At 38.9% G+C, this 25,143-nt stretch overlaps 1 protein-coding gene across 1 annotated transcript in view; it reads right to left on the reverse strand.

Moving 5' to 3' along the window:
* The window catches only part of TM9SF2 (transmembrane 9 superfamily member 2), a 38,334-nt gene extending 14,851 nt beyond the window's left edge, over positions 1–23,483 (reverse strand). Inside the window, exons 1-9 of the mRNA XM_081947301.1 lie at positions 23,207–23,483; positions 20,982–21,049; positions 17,781–17,874; positions 13,270–13,397; positions 12,510–12,639; positions 9,902–10,026; positions 8,813–8,927; positions 6,424–6,503; positions 6,226–6,334 (exon numbers count right to left, since the gene is read on the reverse strand). Coding sequence (XP_081803427.1) covers positions 6,226–6,334; positions 6,424–6,503; positions 8,813–8,927; positions 9,902–10,026; positions 12,510–12,639; positions 13,270–13,397; positions 17,781–17,874; positions 20,982–21,049; positions 23,207–23,338 — 981 coding nt within the window. The 5' untranslated portion in view covers positions 23,339–23,483. The remainder of the gene's footprint in view (positions 1–6,225; positions 6,335–6,423; positions 6,504–8,812; positions 8,928–9,901; positions 10,027–12,509; positions 12,640–13,269; positions 13,398–17,780; positions 17,875–20,981; positions 21,050–23,206) is intronic.
* Positions 23,484–25,143: the final 1,660 nt, after the last annotated feature.

A 25,143-nucleotide genomic window follows, 5' to 3' on the forward strand; every position in this document is an offset into this window, starting at 1 on the left:
GTGAGAGGGCCGGGGAGACCCACCAGTCCAGAGATTGGGTCACATCTGGAATCAACCTCTTTCACTAGGGAACAACTGCTGTTGGCCTTCTGGTATGGCAATAAAAACCACTGGAGGCAGCGGCTGTGAAGCCGTGCCCACGGAATGATGGAGAAGCATGAGACCATTTTCCCCAACAGTTGAGACAGTTGGAGCAGTGGAACCAGATGTTTCCTGCGCACTTCGTTGGCTAAGTCCCTGAGGCTGGCCTGATGCTCCAGAGACAGGAAGACCTTCCCCCGAGAGGAATCTATGAGGGCTCCCAGGTGAACTAGCCGGGGGGTGGAAACAAGGTGGCTCTTCTCTCGGTTTATGGAGAAGCCTGTTCCTGAAGCACCCGCACGGTGGCCTGGAGAGCCTGACTGTGCGAACTGGACAGCAAAAGAATATCGTCCAGGTAGCACAATATCTGTATAGGTCTGGCTTGTAGGTCAGCTGCTATGACAGCAAGCAGTTTGGTGAAAACCCTTGGAGCTGAGGACAGTCAGAAGGGGAGAGCCCGATATTGGAAATGACTGCCTGTGTTGACAAACCTCAGGAACTGTCTGTGTTGTTTGTGGATGGGCACATGAAGATAGGCCTCTGTGAGGTCCACTGAGGTGAGGAGATAGTTTTTGCGCACACTTTCCAGAATGGATAGGAGAGAGTGCATTTTGAATCTCCTGTATCTTATGAATCGGTTGAGAAATTTGAGATCGAGGATTGCTCTCCAGACCCCTGAAGACTTTGGCACGATAAAGAGATGAGAGCAAAAAACCCATCCCACCTGGCCTGGAGGCACAGGTTGAATGGCCCAAATGTAGAGCAGATAAAGGATGGCTTGTTCCACAAGGAGCCTCTTGTGAGGATCCCTGAAGATCGGGCATGTGACAGTGTTCGGAGGGCTGGATCACAGGTCCAAGGTTAGGCCGAATCTGATGGTGGACCTGACCCACGCGTCGTTGGTGATGTCGTCACAACGATCCGCGAAGGCCACTAGATATCCCCCGATTGGGAGATCCTCCAGGCAGTCACTTCTGCCTCTTGAAGGAGCGGTTGGAATTGTCCCTGAAGGGTTTTCTGGGATGAAATCTCTGGTTATTTCTGCCTGACCTATTAGAGAAGGAAGGTCCCTGTCTGGGAGGGGCCTGATGTTGTGGAGGGGATGGGAAGGAGACTGATGTTGCTGCTCGAACAGCCCATGCAACAGCCTGATGCCCCTTGACCAGGGTTTGCTCAAGTCTTTTGTCCTCGGGACGAACAGCCTCTTCAGGGGCTGCTGAGGCCGCATTAAGAGAGGACAAACTCACTACAGGTAAGTCAATGGAGAGTACCTTAAGATCCTTGAGAGTTTGGGTCCCACATTATACAGGCGCTTGTCCAGGGTGTTGGAGAAAGGGCCTGTACCTGGTGACACCCACTGATTCTGGACCATGTCTATGAAGAGTCTGGGTGAGGGAATTAACTCCTTTTCCATCTTGGGCTGGATGAAGAGAGGGTCAGTGGTGTCTGTCTTGTCCATCTCCGATTCTTGAGGAGTCTTAGGGGAGGGGATGCCAGCGATCTTCTTGGCCTTAAAGAGAAGAGACCGAAAGACAGCGGGTTTAAAGAGACCTATAAAAGTAGGCGGGTCTGGGGGAAGACCCTCGTCCTCAGAAAGATCCAAATCTCACGCAGGACGTTCCTTCTCTCCAAAAACCGATGGTTGGTTGGAGGTCCCAGGCATGTCGTGCGATGAAGACGCCGAAAGATCACCATTCCTGTGTCTGGAACTGGAGAAGAAGACTGGTGAGGAGTGGAATGGGTAGAAGACCTGTGTTTAAGACCTTGTGCTATGCCCTGTTCGATGACATCTGAAATGATAGTAGCCATGTCAGGGGTGTAAGGTAGAGGCCTGAACGGAGGAGAGGCATCCCCCTGTGACGCAATATCCCCGTCCAGAGTAAGACTCCCGTCACCCTCAGACTCCTCCCCACTGCCAGCCTGGTCGCCTGTGGCCCTGGCCTCCTCATGTTGGATAATAGACGCTGTAGGGGAGAAATCGTCCTCCAAATCCGATGATAAGTCAGGAGGAGGGCTAGGCTCAACAGGCCTTTGGGCCTGGAAAGGATGGGGCTCTGAATGTTTGGTCTTGCCCTTGGCCTTCTTGGGAGGAGCCTGTGGGATATTGCCATCTTCCTGTGAAGTGAGTTAGTTATGGCCCTGCAACTAGGCCTGGGTTCCTTAGCAGAGGGCTCATTAGGAAGAGCCTCTAGGAAAGGCCTGTGCCTATCAGCCCTTGGCACGGGAGAGCCGGTGTAAGGATTAGGGGCCTGGATGGGTGGAGGGGCCTGTGGCTCTTGGGCAGGAGAAGAGGCCATGGCCTGTACTCACGACCTCGTTGATCTGAAGAGAAGAACCAAAATGGCCGCAGAGATGTTTGCACCAAAACAAAATGGCCACGGAGGCTAAAAAGCCTATGGGTCAGGCGCCATGAGGCCGAAGAGGCCGCAGATGCAAGGAGGGTGATGAGCGCCCTGAGAAGAGGCTGCAGAGGCAGTGTAGGCAGCAGCGGCGCTGTAGGAGGCGGAAGAGGTGTCTAGCAGCAGCGATTAATGGCAACGGTGGCATTTAGCAGCAGCGGTGTCCAGCGGCAGCAATTAATGGCGACAGCAGTGTTTAGCAGCAGTGCTTTGGAGGCGGCGGCGGCACTTTGGCAGCAGTGTTCGGCGGCAAGAGAAAGCAGCAAGAACAGGAGCACTAAGCGTGGCCTCCAATGGCCAATGCCGGGCACCGCTGAATAAAAAAGAGCTTCTTCAAGGCGCAGGAGAGAGCTGGGAGGCTAAAAGCCTTGAAAGAAAAACTCTCCTGGCCGCACTTCGCAGCAGAAGCCCTGGGCTATCCGAGAGCCCTGGCTCCAAGAGGAGCTGTCCTGGACGATCCTGCCTTCCACTAGGTAATTTAGAGGTCAGGAAGCTTTTTGATTGAAATTTTTAGGTCAGAAGCCAATTAACACTGTTTTAGATAGTCAATTCAGCAATTTTAATTAATTAAGTTGATGAGAGAGCAATTAGCACAGCCAATCCCAACCGAACTGAGTCTAAAAAAGCGGGAGGACTCTCCTCAGAGGCTATGACGTCAAATCAGTAGACTCAGTCCTATTGGTTACTGGCTGAGTTAACCCATGCATGGCTGCTCTCTCCACCAACTTTGGAGAATACAAGCTTCTCCAAGCATTCAAAAGCATGCATCAGAAATCTATTATATATGAATCTCAGAATTCTTTTCTATTAACACGCAAAGATAGAAAGTTTTCAACTTGTCTTACAAGCAAGAATGTGAGTTTCCATGGTAAATGGCTAAACCTGAGACACAAATCACTGTGCTTTCCCTTAGCATTGATGCTCAGCATCTGTTTGGCATCATTCCAGAATCACAACAGCATTTTTAAATGATATATGCCACCCTGGGTCACTTATTGAGAGAACCGTTACAGCAATCAATGAAATAAATAATTAAAACAACTTGAGATCCCCAAGATTGGTAGACTTCTAGGGTATCTGCAGATATGTTCCTCAGCCCACACATGGATCCTATTCCATATAATTTTTCTCCTTTTTTCTGATTTGCCTATGAAATCTGATTTGTACAATTCTATCAAGTACAATAGCAATAGCACTTAGACTTATATACCGCTTTACAGCCCTCTCTAAGCAGTTTACAGAGTCAGCATATTGCCCGCAACAATTTGGGTTCTCATTTTACCGACCTCAGAAGGATGGAAGGCTGAGTCAACTTTGAGCCTGGTGAGATCTGAATTGCCAAATTGAAGGCAGCCAGCAGGCAGCAGAAGTAGCCGACAGTACTGCACTCTAACCACTGCATCACCGTGGCTCATGATGGCTCATAATTCTCCTGCTCTCACATTTACAGCTCAAATAACTTAGGGAGGTCCCTTCTAAGCTTCTTGCCCCGCCCACCCTGCAACTGTGGGCTATGCCAGCGGTTCCCAACTCTTTGGCCGTAGCTCACTACCAGGCCATGCCCATTTGGAATAGGGCCACATGTGTGGTTAGCTGAACACATGTCCATGCATGCAAAACCATGGTGGCTTTGATTTAAATTAAGTTGATTTAAATCACGATTTAAATCATGATTTAAAATCACTAGTAAAAAGGCTTGATTTAAATCATATTTTTTAAAGAGCAACTGTCATCTCTGTCCTGCAGCGGCTCCTCCTGACCTGCTGCTGACTAACCGACAGTCCCAATATTGCAGAATATACAGCCTCAAGCTACATAACTAAGCTCCATTTCATGCTGAATAAACTAGATTATTAATGTATCTTAAATAGAAAACTATCTTTAAATAGATTTTTACTCCAAAAGCATTTTATTAAAATAAATTTGATAAAAATTAAAAGAAACATCTGATTTAAATAAAAAAATCTATTATTTTTTTTTATTTATTTTTTAAAAAGCAATTTTTATCCACCTTGTGCAAAACTCAACATACGTGAATTGCCAGCTGGCAGGCAATTGTGCATGTGCCTGGCGACCTGCCACTCATGCAAGTTAAGCTGCGCATCTGTGTGTTGGCCCACCACTCACACAAGGGCTGCATGCATGTGCCAGCCTGTTGTTCGCATGGCCCAGTTCCCTTCTCCTCTCCCCACCATTGGGCTGCAAAGTTGGAGACCCCTGGGCTATGCTCTCTCTTATCCAACCATTCCCTAAGCAGCATTTCTTCAGTCTCCCAGAATCATTCCCACATACCATTACTGTCTGTTTACCATTACTGTCTGTTTACCATTACTGTCTGTTTATATTTCCAGCATGCATGATTTACACTTTTGCTTGTCTTTGGGAGGGGATGTGCTTCTATGAGTATATCCAGGTTGAATTCCTACTGTTAAATATTCCATTTGTATCTGATTTTCTACTCAAACAGCAGCCATGAAACTTGTTTTATTTAGGAATATGTCTGCTTATATAAGCACAAATATGAGATTTGCTTTTTGGAGCCCAGACTCTCATTTCTACTTCCTTACAAGTAGAAATCTGGGAAACTGTCAGCTTCATTTGAGTTTGTCTTCTGGTAAACTGGTCACATTCTCCATGGCGGTTGAACTTCAACCTTTCAAATGGGCCCACCAGTTCCCCTAAATTGTAGATGCAACATAACCATAAACCAACTCTTAGATATTATTTAATAAGCATAGCAAAAAAGGAGATTGTTCTTCAAATGACTAATTTCACTTTTAAAAATTATATCTGTGACAAAAAGTAACCAAAAAGGAGAGAAGAAAGATGTTGCCAACTGACACATCCTTCAATGCTTTTTTCACACCTGAAGGGGATGATGGTACAACAAATAATATATTCTCTATTAATATGTATGTCCATTGAAACTGAATCACGCCCATAGAAGAATCTGCATTACTATTTTTTCTTTAAAAATTAAATATTGCACAAAATTCTATTACTAAAGTTTACTATTAAACAAATACATTTATGCAATTTGAGAAGAGCTAATATACAAACAATGCATTTGCCTCTATATAACAGAGCTGAGCTAAAATAAAGTTAATTGGACATAGTCCACATAACAGTGTGATTGCAAATATATGTATATAAAACAAAGTCTCATTGAGGAAAAAGCACTCATATTATGTTAGAACTATTAATTAGAAAGTATTAAACATATAACATGCTGTTTTATGTCATCTAATCTATCAGGGTGGTTAACCCTAAAACCCCCTTTTTTGCAGCTTTCAGAAAGTACATCACTAAATTTCAACAATAAATAACTGAGAAGCAGTAATGCAATTTCCTGGTGTTTGGGAGTAGAAAAACAAAAAGCTTTTGTTTAAGCCTTACATACCAAAGCAGACACCCATTTCTGAAAACACCTAACCTGATTTAATACTACACTTTGTAATCCCTGTAGGAAAATGTGGTTGCATCCACTTGGATTACCTCATCAAGTCATCATTTGTCCTTCAGCTATGAAAATAAATTAAATACCTAAACATACAATGTGAGAACTTGCTGCTTTAAAGTTTGGAAGACGGAAGAAATGGAAGAAGAATGGAGGGAGGGAGGGAGGGAGGGAGGGAGGGAGGGAGGGAGGGAGGGAAGGAAGGAAGGAAGGAAGGAAGGAAGGAAGGAAGGAAGGAAGGAAGGAAGGAAGGAAGCTGGGAATTTTCCAGAACAATTGTATACTTACTGTAGAGTCCATTTGGTTATATCTTGCAATGTCCTTATGCAGAGTTCTTAGCATGATCATAGCTACCATTCCAGAAAGGAAAAGGACAATCACCAGCGAATTCATTATACTGGAAACAAGGCAAACTGCTATTATAATTGTTCATTTGTATATCTATCTATAAAATAGTTTGAATTATAAAATTAAAGTAGGCCTTACCTGAACCACTGTATGTGCGTGTGAGACATGGATTCTAAAATGTAATCCCATCTGGATGCCCACCTGATGTCTTTATTTTCCTGAAAAAATAAATTATCCATCTTAAAATTTAAAAAACAGATTTGAGAGAATAGAAAATATTAGAACAAATGAAAATCACTTTTTCAAGATTTCAAAAGCTTTACCTCTGAATAGATTTTAATCTTTGTTGCTCCCAAAATTTTGTCTGAATTCATGCTAGAGCAAATAATTAAAAACACATTTCTAAACAGACCAGCTGATGCCATGAAAGGTTTCATGGATAACAGCCCGTATCTTAAATTGTCCCACTGGAAGCAGCACAATTTGCAAAGCAAAGTGTAATGTGAATATACCAAGGTGTACTGAGTAAGGACACAAAGACAGAAAAATATTGATATTTTATTGTCCTTATTATCACAAAATAGGGTTATGGTTCTAATTTCTGAGATGGGCTGTCATAGAGATTGATTGAGTGAATGAATGAATGAATGAATGAATGAATGAATGAATGACAATCAGATTCACCATTCACTGCCCTTCAGTGGCGCTTTTCTCAGGTTGATCTCCCTTATTTATACAAATCCATCTTTTACACTAATCCTGGATCAGGCAGTCCTACTGACGGTCACTCATACCTTGGTCACTCCCTGGTTGACTACTATAAAGTGCTCTACAGAGAGCTGCTCTTGAAGATCATTGGAAGCTGCAAATAGCTGAGAATGCAGCAGTGCAGCCAGTTAATAGGCACGCCGCTACTTTGTGAGCTGCCTACCCCTAGAAAGCTTCTGGTTGCAATTCAAAGTGATAGTTACCACATATACAGCCCTTTGTGGCACATGATTTGTCTACTATTTCTGTCCATCCCATGAGATTTGATCAGATGGGCGTGCTCTGAGCCCTTTGTATAAAACCATTTCCTTGGAGAATCCTAGGAAGTGTCACAGTACCGAATATCTCACAGACGTTGATTGTTCTAATCCTGCTGGCCTTTTATATAGTCTTGAAGATCTGGCTTTTCCTCCAGCTATTGAGCCAATACACTGCGTGAGCCTTGTTAAGTAATTAAGCTCCCCGTTAGAAGAGCGAGTATGCAGAGAAGCGTAATGAGAGTGATATGGAATAACAAGCACAAACCAGCATATAGAGACACTGAATAGTATAAAAATATAGTAGTTTACTATGTAGAAATATAGAGGTATTCAGGGTCTGGTTAACAGTCCAAGTCATACATTGTTCAGTAATTCAGTTATCAAAAATAGTCAGTTTAACACACAAAATATAGCTAAACAGTAGCAAACCACAATACCTCAAAATACACCGATCAACGTCTAACAAAACAGAGAGCTAACAGCCATTCTGGCCTCCTCTTATAGCTGCTTGAGGTAATAAACCAATTACATCTCTTAAGCATTTAAAATAACAGTAAAATAATCATAGCTTATATACATTGCCAAGCCAAGCTTAGAGTTACATCCCTAACAAGCTTGCTTGCAACATCTAAAAAGTTTATGCCTCGCATTTTTTCTCCATTGAATTTACATTGCTGGTTGGTTTTGGTTTTAGTCTAATCTTAGCATCCAGAGTCATAATTTGTGAGTTTGGTGACCATATAAATCAACTACAGGTAGTCCTCGACTTACAATCATTTGTTTAGTGATGGTTTGAAGTTTTAAGGACACTGAAAAAAGGGACTTATGACTGTTTTTCACACTTATGACCATTACAGGATTCCCATGGTCAGATGCTTGGCAACTGGTTCCTATTGATGATGGTCATGTGATCACCTTTTGCAATCTTCTGACAAGCAAAGTCAATAGTGAAGCCAGATTCATTTGACAACTATGTTACTAACTTAACATCTTAAGTAAGTCACTTAACATCTTAAGTAAGTCACTTAACAACGATGGCAAGAAAGGTAAAGTGGAGCAAAACTCATTTAACAACTGACTTTCTTAGCAATGACATTTTGGGCTCAATTGTAGTCATAAATCAAGAACTACCTGTATATAAATTAGACAGAAAGAAGCAGAAAGAAGCAAAAAGGTGCGCGCACTGAACCGGCAGTAATGCCAACAGCAAGCCACCCCTGCCTTGGAGGTATTCTACTCCAACCCCTTGCCTAAGGCAGAAGACTTTATGTCATCCCAGACAAATGATTGTACAATATCTTGTTGAAAATTTCCAACAATACAGCACCCCCAATAGAGTATAACCATCAAATCACAGCTAATTAGTTTGCCATGCTGTTTGATGCCTTGGATGAATAAACAGCTTAATCAGTTAACATTTATTTCACTTAAATATGCTGTGACCACATACTCATAATCTTATTTCCCTGCCACAAGAGGAAAGATGCATCTATACCAACCTCAAAACTAATTGAATATGTATAAGCAATTTTGATAATTCCATCATTAATAGTGTTCCTTAAATCCATAGGTAGTCCTGAGCAGTCTGGTTGTTCAATATTTGTGTGCCTGAAACTAAGAAAAAAGAAGAAGCAATTATAGGTATAATCACAATACGTATGCTCAATCTTAACCCTGTTTTAACATCAAACCCCAAAGTATTATATTTTGTAGTCATAACATTAGAACCCTAACTTATGAAGAGGCAAATTTAAAAGAAAGGTAGAAGAGAGCATAGTTAAATAGAAAGTAAGAGACCCAGATGGGAAGTCTTAGCCATGGATTTATATACATTTGCACAGGGAAAAATAAAACTTCAAATAGCATAAAATGTAGTTAAATAAAAATAAGACAGAATGGATACACTACAATGTCAAAACTATCATCATTCAAGCAGAATCACTGTTACAATGCAAGATTCTACTCAATCCATTATGGCTACTAACTTTTAAGAACATTTCTTTAAAAGGCATCATACAATATTTAAGGATTTCACAGAATAAAGATGCAGTCACAGAATTCACCAATATATACTGTATTTTATTTCTACTGTAACATAGTAATCAAGGTGCTGATTTGAATGGTGGAAACCAGGTTCAAACCCTCATATGGCTAAAGAGGTTTTTACTGTATTGTTGATTCTGTTAATTTTACTGTGGTCTGCCCACAGCCACTCTGGAGACAGGTGGTGCCGAATCAAAATGAATGAATGAATGGATGGATGGATTCCCCAAGAGATTTTGGGCCAATCACTCAAAATCATATCTATACCTCACAGAATTGTGATGGTAATCAAATTAATGGAAGGAGACCCATTAAGTCACCCCCAACTCTCTCATAAATTTGGGCATAAATGCAAGCAATGAATACTAGTCCTAGATTTTTTGTTTATGTACACATTTTCTCTGGCTTCAAATATCTGGCCAAGTTATAACAAAATTTCTGTAGATGGCACATTAAGTTTCTTTAATTTATTTTAACTATCAAAAATTTCATTTGCACCATGCACCCCATATTATGTGTTCTCTTACATAAAACTCAATATTCACCTTTTTGGTTCAAGTTTAGCAGCTACGAGTCTCGCCCTCGGTGCTTCATTTTCCACAACATGATAGACTATTTTAATATCCACATGGTTGAATATATAGAACGTATCTGAATCATGGAATTCTGACTAAATAAAAATTTAAAAAGTAAATTAGAACATGGACATTCTTTTTAAATTGAAGAAACTAGGCCTGTTCCTGATTATGTACTATCTCCTATATGCAACCACTATCATAATGGGCTTCACATCTGTTTTCAGTTAAACCATTACCAAAAGCAAGACTTGCAAGTTTTCTTAAGATGGCAAATTAAAGAACTACTACCAAATCAATCTGGGCCTGATTCAGATGTTTGGATTTTTTGCTCAGAATCATTCTTAAGTACTTTTAGCATTTTTACAATAATTTAATAATGAATCATTCCTGAGGACTGCTGAACAGAAAGGAAAACTGAGAAACTCTCTACCTTTAGAGGAAGGGAAAACACAAGCCCAATGCTTACTACAACTCTAAGCTGTAAGTGCTATGAACAGGCCCAGTCACAAATTTTCTCTCTTGTTAATAGAGAGGCAGGATTCTGGCTTTGTTCACTTCAGTCCCACCTTCATAAGTCATGTTAATAAGTTTGCTATCCAGGCTGCAGATGATTTGTTAGCTATCAGTTGAACACCAACTCACAGATGGAACCACAAGGGCATAAAGTTATTATCAGTATTAAGCCTGTGCCTGATATGTGAACTAACTGTAGTGTTTACTATTATAATTGAATAAAGTCAAGTAATAGCAACAGCATTTAGACTTATATACCGGTGCACTGTACTTTACAGCCCTCTCTAAGTGGTTTACAGAGTTAGCATTTTGCCCCCAACAGTCTTAAGGTGCTTTCTAATTCACAGTTTCACTCTCAGCTCATAAACTGTTCAAGTACTATTTTCAAGTGCTGCTTTTTATGCATAAAATAAATTAGAACATAAAATATGTAATAAATCGTCAATAGGAAAGTCTAGCACTACATTTAGCTGTTACTAAAGAATAAAAAAAATCAAGTTAAATTACTTACAAATTTAGGACACATCTTAAATAAAGTACCCTTATCAAATAAAATCAATTTTAAATGTTCAAATTACAGGTAAATCCTCACTTACCAAAGATAAGTGGGACTGGGAACTCCATCACTGAGCAATGCAGGTTTAAGGAGTAACTTTTATGTAACCATGCTGACTTACCACAGCAGCTCTGGCAGTTCCAGTAGTCATTATTAGGTGAAGGCCAGAGAGACTTGTGATTGCCATTTGTGATTTCATGAAAGCTTCTCCTTTGTTTGTCGGAAGCCAGCAATGAAAATTGCAAATGGCAATCACGTGACTGAGGAACAGTGTGACACTGTAATTACGAGTCAGTTAAGGGGCGCCCGAAATATGATCATATGACTGTAGGGATGCTAAAATATCCACAACTTATGAGGATCCATCATAAATCGTGCTTGCTTAGCACCATTGTAACTTTAACCAGTTGCTAAATGAGTAGACATTAAGCAAGGAGCATCTGTACAATTAACTGGCAATATCTAATTCAATTTATTTTGATACAAGGTATTACAATTGCGAGGAACATTTAAAAGTCTTGTTTTCGGTAGAACAAGGAAATAATTATGGTGCTAAACAAAATAAAGTGTTTGAAAGTGAGTCAAAATAAATTGTAAAAATGAATTATATTTCATGTTTTAAAATCAAGTTTATTTCCTCTGAAAACCCAAATTCTCCTAATCATATTATTTAATTGGTGTGTGTGTGTGTGTGTGTGTGTGTGTTCCAGCATAACTCTGGAAAGGCTCAAGCAATTTCAACCAAACTTGGTACACAGATGACTTACTCTCTGGAAACAAAAACTGTGGGGGTAAGACATCCCTAACACCCCTTGGGGTGTGTGTTCTATTAGGGTACAGCCTGTTGTGCCTTAAAATGGCTTCTACTGTACTGCCATAAAATGGCTTCTACTGTACAGAGTAGTGGAGTGACATGGTAACAGCTTCCAGTACTCCACAAGGAGGTTCCCTCTGGTAAAGGGGAAAATCCAACATTAGAAATTACATTTGGTCAGACATTTTCCCCCTATAAACGTCGGGTTATTAGCTAATTACTCAGGATAGGTATAAAATACAAAATTAATTCAATAATATTTAGTTATACTGTGCAATCTTAGCAGGCCATAGATAACTATCTGACTGATTGACATAATTCTAAGCTGACTGTCTTGCCGTGATTAGAACTATCCTTTGAATACCTTCCTCATCCTGCTCTACTCATCTGTTAGGACTCAGAATTAAATCAAAGCACACAAGATGCCTTCTTACATAACAAAAACCAAACACGTGAAATAAAAACCTATATGACTTATATGTTTAAAAGATACATGGGGCAATCCCTAAATTGATACGTTTAATGTCAACTGTTTAAACCAAACAGTAACTTATTAATAAAGGTCCTGATAAAGCCTTCACCCGATCAGAAACAAAAATAAGCAACTTAGTCACAGTTCAAATGTTTGCAGATTGTGGTGTCAAAATGCAGACAGATTGGCATGGCTCACGGTGAACTTTCAAGGAACTTACACTTATAACACAGGCACCTCTGGCATGTCCATCTTTTGTAACATAGCAACCAATGGGAAATCCAGGATTGCAAAATTTCTGATTGTCCTCAACCTCATAACACCATGTTACTGGCATATTATCCACAATCCTATAAAAAATGTAAAGTACTTCAGGAAATGCTTCAGGAAACAACATTAAAGCTAAATAATAAATATTTGAATATCAATATCGATATTTAAATAAAGGTCCAAGGCAAAAAATTCACATCGAAAAATATAACAAACTGGACTCCAGACCAATTTCTATAGAGAACATTCCTAACTAGGAAACACTAGGTGGGATGGGTGGGGGCTCCCAAAATGAGTAGTTTGCAGTTTCAGGTGAACAAATAACATAAATTTTATTTATTTTTTACTTGTATTTTGATTGTCAATATACCAAATTGCATATTTTAAATAACTCAGGGGATTAACCAAATAGCCAAAAAACAATGAAGAAACTTTCTGGCTGTTCAACAAAAAATATATATGCATGAATTTCTGATACATTTACATTATACAAAAAATATTCTTTAGAGTGCCATAAGAGTTGTTTATACAGTGGTCTTTTACTTTAGCTACCATAAGTAAGGTTTTAACTGTGGATTGACAGTTGTGTGTCAATTCACAGCATTTAACATCAAAAAACATTGCTTCTATTTTAACTGCTATTTATCATAAAATAATTTTGTTTCTGCTAAAATTTAAACCACATACATTAAAAAAATCAAAAAACTCACCAATGATGTTGATAGTTCAACAGCATACTTTTTTTCAGAAATTGTAATTTTTGCCTTTGTTCAGGTTTATTAAGATCGTATTCTTTTGTACAAACATGTCTGCAAGTGTCTTTTTGGTTAAAGATGAACTGAAAGATGAAAAATATTCAGGTTATGAGGAATTGCATCTTAAAATCTATAACGAAGTTAAGACAGAAACTTTATACAAATAGACTACTTGACAGCTGCGGATTCATACTATTGTTGAATCAATGCATGTAATCAAGATATCACTCGCTAAAAGTGGCATTATCTCTTCTGTATAAATTCATATTTCTAATGCAATTGTTAGTTTAAGCCAAATGAGGCTATAGTCCAACTATTCTATGTCTATTTGTTTCAGTAATGGTATCCTATTATCTTCACTACTGTTTCAGTAGCGGGAGCGCATGCACAGAAGGTCCGTGATGATGTCTGGGTGGGTAGGCGGAGCCTTGTGCCGCCGCCACTACTGGTTCGCCCGAACCGGTGCAAACCAGCAGCATATCACCTCTGATTTGTTTCTGTTAAACAAAAATATGAACCTTTTTTGAATCTATGCGGAAAAAGAAATCAGATTTCCAATTTGGTAGGATTCAGCTTACAGTTTTACAGCCAAGTTATACTTTTCTATAGGGTAGATTCCTCCAAAAACAGAGGGATAGAATTGCAAACACATGACAATGATGAAACCTGAAGAGCACTTTCATTCAGAGGCTTCTCTATTTTGGAAGGGCCCCAATAAGCACCAACTAACAGTTGACATTTAATGAAATCTGTTGTCCCATCAAGACCAAAGCAGAAGTCACATAATAAAATCAATGTAAAAAACAGAAGGTAAATATCAGGATGGCTGTACTGAGCAATTCTAGCACAACCTTCCAGATGCATTGCATTATGATTCCTATCAGAAGGGCTACTTGAGATAATAGAAATTGTAATTCACGGTATCTAGAAAGCATCAGGTTAGGGGGAAATTTTACTCAGTGGTACAGAGTCTGCAAAATAAAGGTCTAGCTGATCACATGAATGTTATATCAGTCTTAACACAATAATACACCTGCCGTATCTGTCAGTCACATTTTAGTGAGAAAGCTTTGCAAAACGAAACACTATACTTCAATGAAAAGAAACACTCATTGTATTTTAAATTATGCTGAAAATGTAACTCCACACTTAAGTGAGTTTCTGCAAATGTAAGAGTAGATCCTGGGGTTTCTTCCAGAGAGCCCTCAAACCTTGGCGGTAATTCATACAGCAGTTGTAGCCTAAAGTTGCACAGTGAAAAACAACAACCTAACTTAACCAGAATAAATATGATAAAATTTGAGGTAGCTCTTGGCCCAAGAAAACAAACCACCAGTAACCGCCAAGAATTCTTAAATTAATAAATTAGCCTATGACTCTAATCTACATTTTTAGGCAGCCAAACAACTTTGATAAGATGGAAATAAGCTTTTTGGAAATTCAGCTGTTTTAAAACTTGGGCCTTTTCCACTTTATTGCCTAAAACCACCTCTCCTCGGATCGGTTTGTGCTGCATGTCGCTTTCTGGCTAATCACAGAAAGCAGAGTCTGCCCAGATAAATTATATGCCTAAAAAAATAAAAACAGACTGAGTCAGGCAATAAACAAGACCAGGTTTGATCAAAGGCCTACAGGAGTTCAGTATGCTAAGAAGACAAGTGATGACTGATGGAAATGGATTCAGCAGCATAGCTACAGTGGTGCAAAAATATATATAACCCCACTGGGGGAGAAACTTGAACTGCAACACACATTTACAGCAGCTCTGCTCAGTTTTATTATATAATTAGTGTTTTAGTACTTTTACTAGACTTATTTTTTTACTTAACTAACTTTGTTTGGAAGAGATGATAGTGAAGACGAATACAAAGATAACAGATTTTGTTTAGAATTGATAGTTATGGGGAAAAGGGTGTTAGTCCGAGACATCTCCTTCCTTTGAAGTTTGTTAAACAGCTAAGAATTGAGGAACACTTTGCAGGAAAGAGAGCTGTAAGTAAAACTAATCCCACCCCACATCTCTAACAAATTTGAAGCACTAGAATGGGACCAAACAAAGACGGCAAAACAATAACTGTTAGACCTCATTTCTTTGGCAAGAGGAAAATGAGAGTCACATGATCAATAACCAACCCAGGTATCTGCTTCAGGGGAACTGAAACTAAGTCCAAAAATAATAAGAAAAATCAGAACAGAGAGAGGTACGAAAGAAAAATTCAACTACCGTATTTTTCGGAGTATAAGATGTACCTTTTTCCCTCAAAAAAGAGGCTGAAAATCTGGGTCCATCTTATACACTGAATACAGCATTTTTTGCCTCCCAAAACCCTGCCCCCTTCACCAAAATGCCCATAGCATGTAGGAGGCTTTCAGAGAGCTCCTGGGGGCTGGGGAAATGAGCAAAAAATGGACCGTATTTTTGCTCAATTTTGTCTCCCCCCCTCCCCCAGTCCTTATAGAGGAGCACTCTAAAAGCTTCCTAAAGGCTATGCATGTCCTTTTTTTGCTCGTTTTTCCCCACCCCCACACCTCCAGGAGCACTCTACAAGCCTCCTAAGGGCTATTCATACCCCTTTTTTTGGAAAAAAAACAGGCCCGTTTTCGCGAAAAATGGGCCGCTTTTGGGAGGTTTGTGGAATGCAAATGCTTTTAAAAAAATTTGCCTCTTCAAAACCTTGGTGCGTCTTATACTCTGGTGCATCTTATACTCCAAAAAATATGGTAAGTTTATGGCAAAACAATGCCTCCTCACAGAGCAAATTCTCAATATTTGAGAATATTTTATAGCCATAAGATATGAATTGGGGACACTGAAGACCTATATCCCCACTGAAAAGTGTTCAATATATTTCAACATACAGATATTTGATCTTCACTTTAACAACATAGATAGATAACAGGGATATAACAAATATAATGCATCACTTATATTTTGTAGCCCACTGTTTTACCTACAAATGGTGAAGATTTCAACTGCCAACTTGCCTAGGTCAGGCAACCTTAGTCTCAGAGCAGGTGCTGAAACAAGTCTCTACGAACCCAAAATTTCATCATGTGACCTACAAGTAGTTCTCGCCATGATTGAGTCAAAATGCACGAATCTACCTTTAGAGAGGAGCTGTACAAATTAAATCTAAATAAGAGGTATGTCAGGAGACCTTTGCCATCCAGAAAAAAAACATCAGAGTAAGATTAAAGTTTGCAAAACCAGGACTTCTGGAATAATGTGCTCTGAATAAACAAGGCAAGTATAGGGATATTTGGCCACAGTACTAGAAGACACGTTTAGTGAAACATTTCACCAGAAGAAACATTCATGAGATACCAACTAGTGTTGGAAATGTTATGATTCGGGGCTGCTCTGCTGCATCAGGATCTGGCAGCTCAGCATCATAGAATCGATTACGAATTCTTCATTGTACCAGAAGGTGCTTGAGGACAATATGAGAACAGCGGTTGGAAGAGTCAAGCTTAAACCAAAGTAGACCTTGAAACATGACAATGACCCTAACATACCAGAAAATTCACCAAGGAAGGGCTGAGGAAAAAAACCCAGAGAGTTCTGGAATGGCCAAATCAAAACTGGGACTTAAATCCTATTGAGATCCTATGGGGTGATTTGTGATGGGCTGTGTATGCAAGAAACCCCTCCAACATTCGCACAGCTGAAAAAAGAAATTCCTTCCACAGTCAGTTGAAAACTGGTCGATAGTAGAAGAAATGCCTATTTGAGATTATTCTTGCCTTAGGAGGCAATACTGAATACTAGAGCCAAGGGTGTACTTACTTTTTCCACAGGAGGAAAGGATGCATCCGTTAATTTTGTTTTGAAAAAATCATTACAAAGAAAATTTTCATACTTGTTTTGCGCAATTATGTCACCTTTAGCTTCATATAGTTTGATTGAAGATAAAACAACGGATTTGTCCACACATTAAAAAAGAAACCTTTATAATGTTCAGTACTCATGGGGGGTGTACTTACTTTTTCACATAACTGTACCCTTTTCATTTCTTCACAATGCAAAACCTGATAATCATACTTTCAGTATCAGCACCACAGGGTGAGAAAATCAGCGCGTCTGACTAAGTGTCCAGTGAAAGCTGCTTTCAGATTGTCTGCCTACCATTTGCCAGAATACCAAGTTAGTAGGATATGAGCAACTGTATGCCATTTTAGTTTTAATGCAATATCTCCATCAAGGAATTGCACTGTGAGAAATGCAAAACGAGGCCGTATCATCACACTGAATTAGAATGCTGTGGTTAATTCTAACAGCAGCAAGCAAAATAAATAAATAAATAAATCAGAGCAAGGCCCTAGTAGATTCCTCCTAAATCTCTAAAATCGCCCAATAATGCTACATACTGGTACTTCTCAAGCAACAATTCTCCTCAAGTTTTCATCTGGGTGAGATTTATGCTTTCCATTTTGCAATTTTACATTTGTTCAAATGAGGATTATACCTTGTAGGGAGATGGTTCAATCCTCTCACCAAACAATACTTGACCAAGGTTTTCAGAAGGTCGTTTTCCTCCCTCTGCTTGGCAAAAATCGAATCTATGGAAGAATACAGATTTATAAAATTCCAACATCTCAGTATGAGGTAAAATATTTTATTTGAACAGCCCTCTGGGCATCACTTTTTACTGAAGGTCCAGTTACTTTTCCAAATTATTTTTTTATAAGTTTTCAGAAATTAACAATTTCAATCATATTTTGGGACTGTTTTATTTTAATATATCTCATCGACAGGAACGAGTTAGAAAGTCAATTCTTCATTTTAGACAACAACCCAAATAAAACGAGGGCAGTCAAGCAAAAAAGAAATAAAATAAAACAACACATCAGAGAATATCATCTTAGGTGACATCCTATACACAAATATATGATTAATGTATATTACTATTTTAACATGTTAATACCAAAGCTGATATTGTAAAGCGAAAAACGTATCATTTAAAGCTATACAGCAGGGGTGTCCAAACTTGGCAACTTTAAGACTTGTGGAATTCTGAGAGTTGAAGTCCACAAGTCTTAAAGTTGCCAAGTTTGGACACCCCTGCTATACAGTAACAAAAGCTAAAAATTGGAATCTGAGAAAATATATTGATGTCATCAAACGTCTGAATTTAAAACTATTGCCTATGGTCAAGGAGGAAGCATAAATCATCTAGTTACTATGTACAGAGCAATAAGATTCTTTATCATCAATTTGTTTATGTCTTTTAGTCTTTGAATGTGTCAGTGCCCACTTTATTTTGGTGGTAGTATAACAAAACTTGGCAACATTCAAAGAAACAGAGTCCAACTAGTCAGATGGAAGAAGCTGCATGCAGAAAGATTCAGTATTCTTGGATATTTTTCTATTTGAAGATAGATAGAGCAAGATCCACTCTCTCTCTAAATCCTATAATATAATAAGGAATTTATTCATCTCTTTTAATATACTGGAAGCCACTCAAGACCTGGTCAGGTTATCAGGCCTGAGGTCCCAGGGATCTGGAGACATGCTTAGATGGCTCCATTGCTGAGGTATCTATTCCTATCCTCTCTTTGCATAGAGTTTACGTATTTGTTTTTATAATATTTATCTTTTAATGTGCATTTTAATATTTTTATACTGATTTTATACTTATATGTGTGTTATTTTATTGGATTGGTGACACTGCCCCAGAGTTGCTTTTTGTGCATTGGTGCACACTTGTGCATTATGAAATGGGCATCCATTCAAATTTAATAAATGTGTAAAAGACAGGCAGTGGATTTTCTAGTGCCTGTGTTGCATGGGCACAGTTAGGAAGTATAGGGTATTTTCTTATATCTACCTTCCAAATGCAGTCAATGGTAGGACAGTAGACCAAGCTAATGTTAGAGAACTTCTTAGCTTGAAAATTGAGACTAACTTTAAGTATCTTTAGATCTAAAGAAGGATGAACCAACTACTTAAAATATATTTTGCACATCAAATACTTAAATATATATTTTGGTCTGACTGCCTTTTCATGCCCAGAAAAAATGTTATAAAATAATAAAAATGCAACTTCTCTATTAAATATTTAGACTCTTCCATCTCACATTGCAATTATCTAATGTCAGAGGGTTCAAGCCTTTAAATCTAATGTGGTTATGCCTAATATTCTCAAAGGTTTATATTAGGAGCCAGTAGCAAAACACTAACGGTATTCCCTCTGATACTTTACTGACCAAAGTAAAATTTGGGTTTAAAAGAAGCAGGATAATGTTTTGACACTTTTGAACTTTGCTGTTGATGAAAACTCTTGAGAATACCATGAACAAATCAACTCAAATTTTCACTTAAGAAACACCAAGCTTAGGTTATTATATTTCAGACACATTATACAAAGGCCTAGTTCACTGGAAAAATGATCTAATTTTGGAAAAGGTAGAAGAGAAAAAGATGGTGGGTAGCTTGGTGGATGTGCACCATTGGAAGACTTGAAGGACAAGATTAGAAATGTTTTGTCATGGAGAAGTTCTATTTATGTGGTCGCTAAGAGGTTTGTGTTAAGGTTACAGCAAACAAACTGATGACATATAATCAACCAACCAATCAATGCAACATTATCAAGCCCCATGGCACCTCACATAACACTATATGACAACTTTTGCTCAAAAACTACTAAGACAAAAGGAAAAGCGTTTTAAGCTTTTTAAAAGTAAAAATAACCCAAAATACTATGAGTGTCATAACACATCTGTATTCTTGTGTAAGATCTCATAATTTTTCCATCTTTAATGTTTAAAATTTATGCTTGGGAAAAAGATTATATTTTCCAAAAGAATTGTATTTGTGCATTAATATGTACAGGAAATCAAATACTGATATTTAAATTTAATTAGTTTAGTAATTTGAACATTTTTAGTTATGAGATTCTAAAATACAATAGATGACAATTAAAATAACCTTTATTAGATATACATTATGACCACATCTATACTATGGAACAAAATTGTCCCATGTTTGTTTAGAATAGTAGAGATAAATTATTATTGGAGACTAAAACATATGAAGAACGGTTGCAGGAACTGGGTATGTTTAGTTTAAGAGAAAGAAGGACTAGGGGAGACATGATAGCAGTGTTCCAATATCTCAGGGGTTGCCACAAAGAAGAGGGAGTCAAACTATTCTCCAAGGCACCTGAGGGTAGAACAAGAAGCAATGGGTGGAAACTAATCAAGGAGAGAAGCAACTTAGAACTGAGGAGAAATTTCCTGACAGTTAGAACAATCAATCAATGGAACAGCTTGCCTCCAGAAGTTGTGAATGCCCCAACACTGGAAGTCTTTAAGATGATGTTGCATAGCCATTTGTCTGAAACGGTATATGGTTTCCTGCCTAGGCAGGGGGTTGGACTAGAAGACCTCCAAGGTCCCTTCCAACTCTGCTATTGTATTTGTATATTTGTATTAAATTAACATCTACAGCTGAGCAAATGAATATAATACTGTCCTTAGGACAAATGCTTAGAATAGGATTTACCAAGCCAAATATTGTACCAAGCAACTAATCCAAAGGAAAAAAGTAATTTTCCACCGTGGCTGAATTGGGATAGCCATTCCCTGTTTAGCTTAGCAAAGCATTCATAAAGTACTAGTAGTTTGATGTTACAAACCAAATTAGGAATAAGATTTAATATACTTACGCAGTATATTCGTAAGGAAGGACTGATTCCACAGAATCCAGTCTATTCACAAATAGTTCTATCGCAGACTGCAAACAGGAAGAAAACATTATTAGAGATAATTAAATTAACCCAGATCGATTTTCTTAGCTCTAGACAATGTAATTAAAGTACTTTGGACATAGTATTTTATTTAGAACAACTAAAGTCTAAAGTAAATGTGCTTTTATAGAATTCTATTTTCCAGTGGCACATAGACCTAGTTAATGATAGGAGTTTCTTGCTCTCTTTAGGAAAACCATGTTTGCTACATCTGATGTACATGGATGCTGACAGCTCCTAAAACAGATCAGGAAGTTGGGACAGAAGGTTGCAACTTTCAATGCATGTAGCCCATGGGAAAAATATAGTAGGATTGATCCTTTAAGCAACAGAGAAATATATCTTCTTATATAATTTTAAATGCCATATAGCATTACTGAAACAATATTTTATCAATAGAAGTTCAAATTAGCCAGCTGGATGACTTTGAGCCAGTCACTATCTTACAGCCTCACCCAATTTACAGGCAGAGTTGTTGTTATTGGGGGGACAACAGGAGGAGTGTGTACTGGATAGCTTCGCTGCCATTTGTTTGTAAAAAAAAAAAGCAGGTGCAAATAAACAAATAAATTACTCAGAGTCAAAGTTACTAGTAGGATTGATAGTATAAAATAAACTTCCCAACATGGAAAACACATATAATTAAAAGTAATTAATTAACATGATGTATTATTATAGTTTTTCCAATCAGATCAGAGATCCATTAATTTTTTGTATCTGACAATTACCTTCCAAATAGCTCTATGCAAACAGATAAAACACAAATTCAATAGGTTTCTTATTCCTTCTCCTTAGCATACTGGCCCTGAATATGATGATTATAATGACAGATGGCACCTGAATGACACCTGTTTCCAGAGTTCTAAGTGATCTTTTATAAAGGCACAAAAAACAAGGGGCCTTAATCAATTTTTGTAATAATTATATTGATCATCCACTGTATACAAAAGTGATTTCATTTATCTACATTCTGGAGAGGACAATTAATGGATAGATTTATATTTACTTATTTAGGACTGTCAAAATAGTACAATTGCCAGAGGAATCTGAGGAAAATGCCAGTTTGAGAAAGGCATTTCTTTCCTACAGACATACTATAGTAATTTAACTTAACTTACTTTAACTTAACTGCAATTTTATTACTTTATTGCACATGCCATGACGTCAGACACATGATTCACCAAGAACTAAGCCATAAACCATACTTTGAAAAAGTATGGCGATATATAAAATATGTAAAAGAAATCTCTAGAAACAGAAAGGAAAACTGGACTAATTAAGATGTTTTTCCTCTTCTCAAATCACGCACTAATAAATTTTCCATTCATCTAGAAGGCTCCGGTAGGAACTTTAATGTAAATAACGGTTAGGTTTACAGAATGTGCCTTGGCTCCTCTAACCATTTATTAAATATCTACAGCTATGCACATAATTCTAAGGCATAATTAAGATTTACTAAACATCTGGATAATAAACAATTTCCCCCCCAAAAAAACTTCCTCTTCAACTATTTGAATTCTAAAGGACACTGGAGAGAGAAATGCCAGGTTGATGGCCAAGGTCAGGGAGATCAAAAGCCCAGCCAACCAAACCAGAAGCAGCAAATGGCAAACCACACTTTGATATTGTTGGTCAAAGAAAATAACGCAACCCCTTCAAGAAGTCAATGAAGGGGAGGGGGACGTTTTAACTTTTGGTTTTTGCAACAGGGAATAAGAGCCCTTTTTGGTCGACTTTGGCAGGAGGAGGAGGAAGAAAAGAATAGGGAATAGGATTAGGATAGGAGAGAATAGGATTCTTTATTGGCCAAGTGTGATTGGACACACAAGGAAATTGACTTTGGTGCAGAAGCTAAGTAGGCTGAGACCTGATCTGTCTGTCTGTCTGTCTGGCAGACCAACAGATCTTATTAGCAGACAATATGAGATTTGGGGGGGGGGGAAATCCCAGGACTACAAAGCTCTTGAGGATCATGGCCAAGGAAGGTAGCCATCCGCCAAGCCGACCTCCTATTATCTCCAGCAACCGCCCCAGAGGCAGAAAACTTGGGGAAGGAAAGCTCGAAAGTCCCGATTCCTCCCAGCCCCGTCCCGTCCCGTCCCGCCCCTCTACCAGGCAAGGGACCCTCCTCCACAGCTACAGACCTTGCAATCTGAGACCTTCTCCGACTTCTCGCAGAAGTTAACGGGAGCTAGGCCGGGCAGGTAGAAAGCGGAGGCGAAGGGCGGAAGAACCGCCTGGAGCGCGGAGAGCAGCAACAGCCGCGCGACCGCCATGGCGACCCAGACGAGGACGGAGAGGAAGCCGAAACAAAACAAAACCCCCGCGACCCCCTACGGTCCGAGCCTCCTCGGCGGCTGCTTCCGGCTTCAGCAGACACGTCAGCCGGTGTTGGCGGGAAGTGCACGGAGTGTCATTTCCGCTTAGCCTTAGCGGGTGGGGTGGGATGTTTCTTGACTGCTATGGTTACAGCGCGACTAGGCGGGGCTAAGGAAGGCGTGGTCCAGTCAAGGCGCAGCTCCGAAGTTCAAAGTCTAGGGCGGTTGGAAGAAGCCAGGACTTCAACTCCCAGAGTTCCCCCGCCGACTGTGGTGCTGAGGGGAATTCTGGAAGTAGAAATCCACACTTTTATCTTCAAGTTGCCAAATTAGGAAAAGCATTCGTTGGGATAGAAATCACCAGTTGAGATTTAAATGCAGGAATAACAGCTGGGAAAGATTTGGGCGCGGTTGTATATTCATCCTCTTTAATTCTGGAAGATCGTCCCAGCAGCAACTGAAGATGATGATGATATCCTTCATCTTTATTAAGATAATAGATAACCCTGGAATAGCAACAGCAAACGCTACCTGCAAGTAATATACAATATAGCATAGAAGTGAGTACACCCCCTCACATTTTGTAAATACATATTTAAGTATATCTTTTCATGTGACAACGCTGAAGAAATGACACTTGGCTACAATGTAAAGTAGTGTGAGTATACAGCTTGTATAACAGTGTAAATGTGCTGTCCCCTCAAAATAACACAACACACAGCCATTAATGTCTAAACTGTGGGCAACAAAAGTGAGTACACTCCTAAGTGATAATGTCCAAATGGAGCCCAAGTGGATGTCATGTAACTCATTAGGGTTAAAATCTGGACATTATGCTGTGTGTTGTGTTATTTCGAAGGAACGGTACATTTACACTGTTATACAAGCTGTTCACTCACTACTTTACATTGTAGCCAAGTGTCATTTCTTCAGTGCTGTCACATGAAAATATATACTTAAATGTTTACAAAATGTGAGTGGGTGTACTCACTTCTGTGATATACTGTAATGGAATAGCATAGTTTTGCCTTACCTAGTGTGGTGCTCTCCTCCTCCAGAGGTGTTGGACTGTCATTCTGGTGGCTGAGAATGATGGAAGTGGCACCTATGAGGGTATCTAGTTTTAGAGGGCTGGCTTCAATAAATTTAAAAACAAAAATGCAGTATTCAAAATTAAGCAAGGTTTCCTTGGAGAGAGAATGACGTGATCATGCAGAAGACTGTCTTATGTGTATGCCTTTAGAATTGACTTTTCACAGGATAAACATTTAGTTCTGCTTATAGATCCCAGAGGGTTAACATTATACTCAATTGGATCCCCAGCTGTGTGGATCTACAAGATTATCCAGGAAATGTGGTTAATGAGACTGATTTTCATTCCTAAATGGACAATAGTTGCAAAACTATGAGGATTTACTGGTAATTGAAGAAATGCTAACTGTAATATGCTAGTTTGACCTGTTGAGCTAATTGTGTTTCATGCAAGTGATTTGTTACTGATTCTCACATTGTGCCCTGCCAGAAGGTTGCAGGTATTCTGAGGCCAATCACTTAAGCATAATATTGACCCTTGAATCAATAACACATGGTTTCAAACTACAGTAGCTATTTAATAATTGAAAAAGGTGTGCACAAACATTTAAAAGATCAGGCTGCTTGTACCAAATATAAATAGTTTCAATGGTATAAGAAGCTAGGACTGATCATGTAGGTGACATAGTTCTTCTCAATATTGACAGTTTTAAAGTGTAAATGAGTTTACA

Source organism: Natrix helvetica (genome assembly GCF_964273705.1).
Source record: "Natrix helvetica genome assembly, chromosome: 3".
NCBI classification, from domain to species: domain Eukaryota; kingdom Metazoa; phylum Chordata; class Lepidosauria; order Squamata; family Natricidae; genus Natrix; species Natrix helvetica.